Below are 10,628 nucleotides of genomic sequence, written 5' to 3' on the forward strand. Positions count from 1 at the left end.
CGTGTGAGCGAGCGTGCGCGCGCGCGCGCGCGCGCGCGTGTGTGTGTGTGTGTGTGTGTGTGTGTGCGCGCGCGGGCGCGTGTGTGTCCCGGAACTACTTGGAACTAGAATGAAATCATCCTCAGCCCCTCCTGCCTCGTAGAATAATGGGAAATGGAGTCTCTAGACTTTCCCTTAATTTGAGTCTATGTTCATACTAACTGTCCTGCCCTTTCTGAAGCCTCAAGAAATCTGACTGCAATTCCCAAACGGACCCACAGACCCCTGGGGCCGGACAGTCTCGCTTAAGCCTTCTCGGACTACAATAACCAAAAGGCAAAGCGCGGACATACTTCCGCTCCCTTTTCAGTGAATGCTGCTGCATTGTGAGCAGTCCATAGCGGGTGTTTCTGGGAGCTGTAGTTTTTCAGCCAAATGGTCGTTGCTGCCCTCTGACGGCAGCTCAGAGATGAAAAGCAAAAATCTGAGTCAATCCCCAAGGCTGGGAAATCCTACACTGGACCAACAAGGCCCAAAAGGGCAGCGGAGCGGGGGCGGTATGGGGGCGGTTACTTAACGGACAGAACTCATGGGACACGCGCCGTGGACGGCTCGTGGGCAACCGCCAAAAGGGGATTGGGGTCCGTGGGAGTCAGAGGGCTACCGTCTGAGGGAATCTTACCAGGATGTTTGCAGGGGTGAGAACGTTTGTTGAGGGGTGCTAGGGCAGATTATAAGTATCTATGAGGGGCCTGTGGGTGTCTGGAGGTGCTCAGGGGAGTCCGTGGAGAGGTAAGGGGTCTTACTGCAGTGGAGAAGGGACTGGGGATTTGGAGCGTTTTTAAAAGGTCTGTGGGATACCAAGAAATTACTGCTGACTGAGGGGATCTCTGAGGGACCCGAAGGGGTGAGCGATGTTTAAGAAGCCTCAGGAAGGAGTTTCGGAGGCCTGGGGGGCTGGGGGAGGGGAGTGCTGGGGGTTATAGGCATGAAGAGAGTCTCTGAAAGGATGAATTAATTGATGAAGTGTTGTGAGCTCTATAAAGGACTTTCTGTTTGGAATCCAAGATCCTGGGATGTAGAAGGGAGCAAGGGTGTGGTCTTGCAGAAACTGAATACGCTTAGGTGAGTCATTAAAGATTAGAAGAGCCGCTGGGGTTTTCAAGACGAGATGCCACCTGTGACACCCCACTGGGTCGGAATTGGGGGCAACAAGTCTGGCTGGGCTGTGGTCTAACCTGGAGAGCAGTTCTGGAGCTGAGCACTTTTTAATCCACATTAGACCTGGTTAGAGGTGCTCTGAAAGCACTGGAATCGGGCTGAGACTCCTAGTCTGGGTCCTCCCTCCTCCCCCCAGTGATAACATCCCCCTTTCTCCATCACACCACCAACTCCGTCGCATCTATGTTGCCAGGAGACATGCCTCATCCCAACTTCCAGAAATAGCCCAGTGGCCCCCACCCCAGGGAGTGACTTACATCACCCAGGAGAGGGAGCAGTTGCCCGCAGCCTGCCAAGGGAGCCTCGGTTTCCTGCCAGTACCCCAGCCCTGGATCCTCTCTTCACTGCCAATCGACATCATCTGGGACCACCCACCCTGGGCTGGCAGGAAATGAGGGTGAAGCCTGAGTAGATAGGAGCTGCCAGTTCCTTCCCCCTCAGAGTTGTGCAGGGTGGAGTTTCTCCGTGAAGCCAGTCCAACAGGCCTGAGTCCTCAATTCCCACTCCATTTCTTCACTGTGTGGCCTTAGGGAAACTCCTTCCTCTCTCTGGGCCTCCGGCACCTCACCTGCACTGAAGGAGTTGGGCTGTCCCTAAGGACCCTTTCGGCTTGAATTCCTCCTCCTGATTCTTTCATCCCTGAATCAAGCTGTCCAACCTGAGCGGCTAGCTTTAGGAGCTCACCTTTCAGAGCCTGTGATCTGGAGACCTTTGTCTAGATCCAACCATCCTGGGCTTAGGAAGAACATGGGCTTTAGAAACAGACCTCATTTCAAGTCCTGCCTGGGCTTAGGGCCTTGGGCAAGTCATTTAACTGAGCCACTTGCCCCCGCCTTGCTGGATGTGGGAGATAAGGCACTGCAGCTAACTAGGTATCACGTACTTGGCACACAGCAAGTCAATCAGTAGCAACTAGGATTAAGCCTGTCCCTTCTCAGTTTGCTGGTGGACGACGTTCCCTCAGTTTGACAGAAAGACGAATAAGGAACGTGGAAGCTCTACATTTCAAGAGACCCTGCAGGCCTGTTGCCAAAGTCCCGCTCCAGGCCACGGGGTCACAGACAGGAATACACAGAAGCAGAAAGCAAAGGCAGTTCAGGTGATCAGAAGAGCAAGGGCAATAGCGCGGTTTCAAGGACCAGCGGATCCCCACAGTATAAGGGAGCGACCGGTCAGAGGGCCAGAGGATGCCTGAGACCTTTATCATCAGGCGCTGGGGGTTATGTGCCTCTGGGGTCAGATCATTTCCCAGGCTTGGATTGGACCCATTCAGATGGGGTTAGACCCTCTGGCCATAGATCCCCTGGAGGGCCAGTCTAGGCTCCTGTCTCTGAATCAAAGGCTGCGACCTCGTGGTGATTGTACCCAGCACCCAGGACAGATCACCGCATCCAAAGGTCCAAAGTTTTATTGTTTTGAATACATTCTCCAGCAGCCCCCCAACTTCCCTCCCCCCCACCCTCCATCCCCAATACAGAATAAGGCTTGACCACAGACCCCCACCCCAGGGGCCCCAGCTAGGAGGCAGAGGGGGCTTCCAGTTTGGTTTCAGGGCACCCCCTTCTCACCCCCCCCACCCGCCTGCCTGTGGGCTAGTCCTAGGAGCAGCTGGGGGTGAAGGGGTTGGACCAGTGCTGGGGTAGGGGGTAGGAGAGGAATAGCAGGCACTTGTAGAGATTTGTGGCCTATGGGCGGCACCCCTCCCCCTCCTCTGCCCCCTACCCCCCAACATGGAATTTTTGGTTCATCATAAAATGTCCCTCCCTCCCCTGCTGCAACTCTGTGGGGTATGAGAAACCCAGGCACTCAGGGCCCCTGGAGGGGCAGGGAAGGCAGGATCGGGGCTGAGGATGGCCGGGAGTGGAGAGGGACAGGGACAGGGACAGGGACAGGGACAGGAGGCAGAGAATAGGGAGGGAGACAAGGCTTTTACTTCCTAAGCGATTGTAATAAAAAACGTTCCTGGGCATTGAGGCCAGCGCCTCAGTTCAAATATAAATTCCCCAGAATGGAGGTGGCCCCCTCAACTCCCCCCCCAACCCCCCACCACCACTTTGCCTGGAGCTTCGAAACCCACAGATAGGGGAAAGCCCCCAGCCCTGGGCACCCACCCACCCTCACCATTAAAAAAAAGAAAATTAAAAGTTTTATACAAAACATGGGGGCAGGAAAGGGGAGGAGGCAGGGAAGACACCAGAGAGCTGTCCTCACCTCCAGGGCTTGGGGGGGGGGGGGGGGTAAGGGCAGCAAAAGAAGCAGGGGGGGGGGGGGGACCAGGGCCCCCTGCCCACAGCCCTCAGGAATCTCGATGCTCCAGAGAGAGCTGGGCTGTAGCGTGCTGGAGGTCAGAGCTCACTCGCCTCGGGGTGAGGGGTCCCCCGGCCTCCCCGGGTCCCTCCCCACGCACCTTCTTGTCCTCACCCTCATCCTCCAGGCCCCCAGCGGGGCCCCCACCCCCCTCCAGGCGACAGTCTTCGCTCCAGCGCCGCTTAAAGCGCAGCTTAAGGGGCATGCACTGTGCCGCCCCGGGTGCCTCGCCGGGCTCGGGCTTGGGGGGCGCAGGGGGGGCACGGGGGGTCTTGAACACCTCCCCGTCTTCCTCATCTTCATCGCTTATGTCAGTCACCTCCACTTCCTCCGACTCGCCTTCCGAGATGGGCTCCACCTTGATCTGCGGTGGCGGCGGGGCCAGCGCCCCCGCCCCGGCGCCCTCGGCCAGCCCGCCCGCGCCGCCGCCGCCGCCCATGCTCTTGTCAGCACCCACCGGAGCCTTCTCCCCGGCCGCCCGCTGCCGCCGTCCCAGCGGGGGCGGCTGGAGCTTGAACTTGAATGGGGAGGAAGAGGAGGAAGAGGAGGACGAGGCCGAGGAGGGGACCGGTGGGGTCTCGGGCGCCAGGGGCGGCAGCGGGCACTTGTCAGGGCGCTGGGGCTGGGGCACCACCAGCCCGGGGTAGTGCAGGAAGGCGCGGGGACTGAGGTGGTAGTTGTAGACGCTTTGGGTGTGGGCCTGCAGGTACCGTTTCATGTCCTCAGGGCTAAAGGAGAAGTGGGAGCCTCCCCCTGAGCCGCTGGGGCCCCCGCCACCACTGGGGTACATAGGGCTCAGCGTGGGGGAGGGAGTGTAGGCCAGGTGAGTGGGTGTCATGGGCAGGGCCGGTGACAGCTGAGGGGGAAGCAGGGAGCCAGGCCCAGCCAGAGGCGACACAGGGAAGGGGCTCAGGGGCTCGGGGCCACCCCGGGGCCGGGGGTAGACGCGGAAGACGCCAGGGTCATGGGGCAGGCGTGCCAGTGGGGGCCCGCGGAAGGCCCCCAGCTCCGGAGGGCCTGGCGGTCGGGCCCGGGGGTCCTCTCCCAGCGGCTCTTCCAGCTCTGACGTGCCATCGCTACAGTCACTGACTGAGCCCCGACCCAGGCGTCGGGCCACCACAGCCGAGAAGAGGGAGGATGAGGAGGAAGAGCAGGCCGGTGGTGAGCGGGGGTCCTCGGTGGGGGACAGCACCTCGGAGGGCGTTGAGGGAGGGAAGCGGAAGTGGCTGCCACCCGACGGCACTGGCGGGGCGCTCTGGGGCACCGCCCCCCCTGCAGGAGAGGGGAGACGTCATTGTCAAGGCCCGCAGCCCAGCCTGGACCCAGAGGCAGATCCCCTCCTCCCTCTGAGGCCCAGCACACCAGCCCTAGTAACTCACCAGCCAACCCCACATCGATGAAAGGGTAATTAACCAGCACCAGTTTGTTGAAGTTGAACTTGTAGGTGAACCGTTTCCCCTTGGTCTTGTGCAGAATGCGTTTGTTGTAATAATAGCTGTGGGCACAGAAACACATCGGATGACCGCTCACACCGGACCCCAGTCTAGACCCCATTCCTTGACCCAAGTCAGGTGCTGCTCACAGAGAGGGACCAAGAAACCTGGGCCACGCAAGAGAAACCAAGGACCCGGAGGAACGGACCTAGCTCTCCCCTCAGGTCTGGGGCCAGACTAGAGGCCACACCCAGGACTGCAGTCTCTCCTCAGGACACCTCTATGGGACAGAGGCGCTCAGAGGGGCCTTAGGACTTGCCCATCCAGGGTCACACAGCTATGATTTGGCAGAGGATCAAACCCAGAGCCTATTCCCGTGGGTTACAGGCTCCCCAACCAGTGGGGGCTACCCACATCTGCCCTGGGGCTTCAGCCCCTCCTCACCGCAGGGCCCGGCTCAGCTTGTCGTAATTCATCTGAGGCTTGCACTTGCGGACGCCCCAGAGCCGAGCCACTTCATCGGGGTCCTTGATGACGAATTCCCCGTAGTCCCCCTGCCAGGCGATGACCCCCTGGTACTCCTCCTTCCTCAGCAGCTCCAGGATAAAGTGCCACAGCTGGATCTGCCTGGAGCCAGGGGACGACTCCGGCTTGTAGGCCCAATCCGGGAAGGCAAACCCTGGGGACAGGAGGCAGGGGAGTGGCCCCGGGTCAGGACGCCAAATCCAAGGCTCCGGGTCCCCTCCCAGGGTCCACCCTCCTACCCCGCCCTCCACATGGGGAAATCCGTCTCCCCTCCGCCAAGTCAGGACCTGAGTTTGAGGGAGACAGTGTGTGTCTGTGTGTGAGGGGGCTAGACAGGAGCTGGGGGGGAAGGGAAGCTGGAGCCTGCTCCAGCGACACCGGGAGAAACAGGAAACCGTCGGCGGCGGGTCCCGGGGCCAGTGCCAGGGGGCCAGGCACCAAGCCAGGCCGGCGGGCAGGGCTGCCAGTGGGGGAGGGGCAGGAAGGGGCACACGTGGCCAGCCGGGTTGGGGCGCACCCCCCCAACCCCCCCAACGCCCATTCAGGGCCAGTTATACCCCTCCCCCAACTCACCCCACAGCTCCAGTCCCCTCCTGGGAACATAACACTGTCTCCCTCCCAAAACCTACCAGAGCCCTACTCCCACCCCAGGACCCGATGATTTTTTTTTTTTTTTTTTTCTTAAAAGGACCAGGAGGGGTGGGGTGGTTGGTTGACGATGAGGTCAGCGCTTGCACACACAGAGGCTTCTGTCTTCCCTGGAGAGTGAAACCCAGACTGTCTGAGAGAGAGCCCCCCCCCCCCCAAGCCCTAGACCCTCTGTGCAGCACTGCCCTCCCCGGACCCAGGCACATGGACACAACCTGGCTGGAAGGCCCCAGCCCAGGCCTGGAGACTGAGAAGGCAAATGCTGCAGCCTGTTCCCCCCTTCCGCCTTCTCATCCTCAGCTTCTTCCCTGCCCACCTGCCTACCCGCCCCCAGCATTAACCTTGGGTAGAGGTTGGTGGTGGGCTGGCTGGTCCCTGGAGGGGGTGGGCAGCCTGTTGGGGGGGGGGGCTGCGGTTGTCATTTCCCAAACCCCGGGGTAATCAGGGGCCATCAATAATTCAGCACTAGGCAGCCGGTAATGGAGGGGTGGGAGGAGGGAAGGGGAGGAAGAGAAGGAGGGGGAGGCAGGGCAGGGGCCCTGGTGCCACCAGAAGGAGAAGGCCAAGGTGGACAGCTAAGGATGGGCGGGGTCCCTAGTCCCAGTCAGGCTGCACGGTGAGCCTCTGGCCCCTGGCCCTGGCTCAAGCCCCAGCTCAAGCAGGTACCAACCAGGCCTGGGGCGATGCTGAGCCTCCCTCAAAGACTCCACCGCAGTCTGGACTCCCAACAGGGGATCCTTCCCCTTGGGGACACGGGTTCAGCAGTTCATACTGCCACAGGGACCACTCCTTCTAAATCCAGAGCTGACTCTGTCCCCTACAGTGACCCAGCTTCCTGAGCCCTGGCCTTGGGTAGAATGGGATGGCCAGCATTCCCCACGTAGTCCCTGCCCAATTCAGAAATCCCAGCCTCAAACCAGCCCCTTAGGGCTCCGAGGATACGACCTCCAGCTGGTCACAGACCCAGAGTCCTACACCAGCAGGCCCTGTTCCATTCAGAAGTGACAGCCCCCAACAATGCCTTTCATAGATCCCAGCATCCGTAGCCCCATCCCTCTCACAGGAATCCAGGTGTTCACCCCATTATCCTCACCCTGCTCGAGAATCCAGGTCCCAGGGTCTTCCTCAGAGCTCAGAGGCCCTTGGGAATCCAAGTTACCAAGTCACTAGCTCCATGTACCCTCTGAACCCTCCAAAAAGCTCCTACCCCCCACTGAGGGCACCAAGCTCTGTGCTTCTCCCACCTAAGCCCCAATTTGGCTTTCAGACCCAGGAGTGTATGTGTTGCAGGGGGGGGGGAGGCGAAGCCCCTGAGACAGCAGTCTGGAGGTGGGGGGGGTATACTGACTTCCATCCTCCCCCCCAAAATTAAAGCCACCCTTCCCAGCCCACCCGCCCCAGCCTCCTTGTCCCGGTAACCAGGCAACGTGTGTGCAGCGACAGTCCTGGGAGCGGGGGAGCAGGAGGCTAAAAATAAACTTTGCAGAAGAGAAGGAGTGAGAGAGACTACATGCAACACAAAGGGAACTCGAAAGGGAGGTGGGGGGCTCTGGAAAGGCCGCACGCCGCATTCCGGGGGCTGTCCCAGGCCACCTTGTTAACCCCCCCTCCCTGAGGAAGCCCCCCTCCAGGCCTACGACCCTGGATCCCACTCCAGGCAGGGACCCTCGCCACTCCCAGGTCCACCCCAATCCAGCTTTCCTCATCGGACATGGCATACATGAGGGCCTGTTCCTGGCTTTGGGGGGAGAAGAAGAGCGGGGGTGACGTCAGGGTGTCTCAATGGGGCTCTGTTCCCCAGGCCTTGGAGCCAGGAGCCAGGCACGGGCAAGGGGAGCATGTGTGAGTGTGTTGTGTATGGGTCCACGTGCTTAAACAGGGAACCACCGGGCCTGCACCAAGAAAGCTTGGGGGAGCAGGACCTCTGGAGCATGGGGGGCCGGTGAAACAGGGAGCAGGCAGCTGACACAGAGGGGTGCTCAGGGCATTTTGAGACAGGGTGGAGAGGTGGCAGCAGACAGGAAGGGTTGGGATGGCAGGGTCCCAGAAGGCACACCTGGGTCCCACAGAGGCGGGGTAGGGATTCTCCCAGACAGACTGGAAATGCGGGGGGGGGGGGGGCAGAACTCCTGGGCACCCCCCAAATTCACATGACTGGCCAAACTTTTTTTAAAGAGACTATGGGGGTCGGAAGGGAGGGGTGGTAGTAGAGGAAGAACACGCCGACCTCCTGGGGGGCCCTACCACCTCCCCCACTCCAGGCAGCCCTCGGTGGCGCCAGAGCCGGGAAGAAAACAGGAAGTGGGAAACAGCCGCGGCAGAGAGGAGAGGGGCCGGGATGGAGGATCGGATGGAGGGGCGTGCGGACGGACAGACGCACCGATGGGCCGATCGGGAAGCCATTCCAGGCCCCCGCCCCTTCCCCCAGCCGGAGAACCTACACGCGGCTCGGGCCCAAGACAGGGTTAGGGGAGCGGCCCAGCCGGTCCCACCAGGCGAAGGCCCGTAGCAGGGAGGGAAGACGAGGCGGGGTTGTCTGAGCGCCTAGGCCCCCTCCCCGGGCGAGGGGAGGCTCCTGCTGCCCCCAAGGCCCAGGGGCCCTGGAGCCTGTGGGAGCCAGAGAGTATGTGGGACGCACGTGACTGACCCTACAGCACTCCGCACCCCTGCCCCACCCCCCTGCCCCCCTCCTCGGCCCCAATCCCCAGGCGCCGGAGCACGGCTCCCAGCCCTTTAAGAGCCGCCCCCACCCGCCGAGCGGGGGGGGGCGGGGTGGGTGGGCCGGTCGGGGCACACACCCGCACACAGGAGCCCTAGCCGCGGCCGCCGCCGGGGGAAGGAAACAAGTTTGAACAGCGGCGCCCGGCCCCCTTCCCCCTCCCCCGTCCCCGCCCCGGGCCGGATTCCGACGGGGTAGACGGGCAGGGGGCGGCTGGGACCCCTCCCCCCAGCGCGCTCGGGCGCAAAGTCCAGCCCGCGCGAGCCCGGGGGCGGCGGGGGAGGGGTGGGGGGGAAAGTCCGAGTGGGAGGGGGGTTAATCCCGCTGCCCCCCGCCCGCCGACGGATGGGGGGAGGGGAACCTTGGCCCCTTAAGGAGGAGCAAGTTGGCGGGGAAGAGGGGGGCGGAGGGAAAAGACGGCCGGTTGAAAGAGAAGCGCTGGATGAGGGAGGGGGGGTGAAGGGGGAGCCTCCGCGTCCCCCCCACCTTCCCCACCCTCCTCAACCCCGGGGCCCCGGCGGCGCGGGAGAAGGGTACCCAGGTCTCCCCGGAGCCACCTTAAAGCCGCGCGTTCTAAGGTCGGAAACAAAAAGTTCCTTTTTCGAACGTTCGGGCTGCGCTTTGGAACTTTGCGACTCGGCGCGGGCGGGGGAGCGAGGAGCCGGCGGAGACGGGCGGGGGAGGGGCGGCGCAGCCCGGACCCCGAGTCTTGGGCTCCCCAATCACGCCCTCCTCCTAGAAGCCATCCCGTATCCCCCTCTAAGCCGGTGCGGGGCACGCGCCGCCGTGAAGGTCATGGGCCGGACCACGCAGCGCGGAACCGGGAATAGCGGGCCCCGTGGACAGCCCCCCCCACGCCCCGCACACGTCCCGGCCCCCAGAGTGCAACGTGACAGAGCGGCGGGGAGGGACCCCGCCACCCCCGTGATCCCGGGAGTGGGGGAGAACCCAGCTTTCGGGGTCCAGTAGGGAGAGGACCAGGACTCGCAGCACCCACACCACTCCGCCCGGACCCAGAAATTGGGGGTCCCGTGCAGCACCCCTCGCTTGCGCCACGAGAAGCAACAGGTCTCGAGTGCTCGGGGGTCCCCCGGAACTGGGGATCACTCGGGCTACCCCGGAACCCTCCAGCCCCCCCAAAGTTTCTCCGCCTGGTTTCCCGGGGCAACAAGTCTCCCCCACACGTGCTGCCCCCGCCCCCACCTGTGTCCGCCGGGGTCTTCATGCTGGGGGGCCCGGGGCGAGGCGCCCCGACTCCGGGCCGCAGCTCCCGGCGCCCGCGCTGCCCCGTCCCGTCCCGCGCCCGTCGGGCCGCCCTCGGCGCTTCACCCGGCCTCGCCTCTCAGAGCCTCTCCCCTCCCCGCCGCCGCCTCCCGGGTTAATATCGCACTCCGGGGCCGGGACGCCCACGCCCCCCGGCCGGCGACGTCACCGCCGCGTCGCCATGGAGACACTGCGCCCGCCCCCTCCCCGCGCACTCACACACACACTCGCCGGCGCGCAGCCACTGAGGACCGGCCGGCTCTGGGCTTAAAGGGGCCGCGCGGCGGGGGAGGAAGGAAGGAGGGGGCGGGGGTGGGATGGGGTCCTGCGGGTCATGACCCTTTTCCGAGGCTCCAAGTCTGCAGATAACTTAAGTCCTTGGCACTCGCGACCTGCCGCCCCTCCTCCTCCTGCCCACTGCAGAATCCAGAGTTTCTTTTGGGAGCTTGTAAGAGGGCGGGGTGGGGGGCACATGGAGGGGGGTCACAAACTTTTGAAAGGCCTGGACCTTTCGGGAGGGGGCAGAATCTTCA

General features: G+C 62.9%; 1 protein-coding gene across 2 annotated transcripts; it reads right to left on the reverse strand.

Annotated features, from left to right (window-relative positions):
- Positions 1–3,437: 3,437 nt before the first annotated feature.
- ERF (ETS2 repressor factor) lies at positions 3,438–10,172 on the reverse strand. Of its 2 annotated transcripts, none has more exons than XM_032388861.1 (4): positions 10,036–10,172; positions 5,385–5,619; positions 4,887–5,002; positions 3,438–4,779 (listed from the first exon to the last, which is right to left on the reverse strand). In XM_032388861.1, exons 1-4 carry the CDS (start codon positions 10,055–10,057, stop codon positions 3,497–3,499), a joined length of 1,656 nt encoding a protein of 551 aa, XP_032244752.1. In that variant the 5' UTR covers positions 10,058–10,172; the 3' UTR covers positions 3,438–3,496. The 2 variants fall into 2 exon arrangements, with proteins under 2 accessions (XP_032244752.1, XP_032244753.1); XM_032388862.1 differs by lacking the exon at positions 10,036–10,172 and adding an exon at positions 7,207–7,436.
- Between the last annotated feature and the right edge of the window lie 456 nt (positions 10,173–10,628).

This window comes from Phoca vitulina, unplaced genomic scaffold, assembly GCF_004348235.1.
Source record: "Phoca vitulina isolate PV1807 unplaced genomic scaffold, GSC_HSeal_1.0 scaffold52, whole genome shotgun sequence".
NCBI classification, from domain to species: domain Eukaryota; kingdom Metazoa; phylum Chordata; class Mammalia; order Carnivora; family Phocidae; genus Phoca; species Phoca vitulina.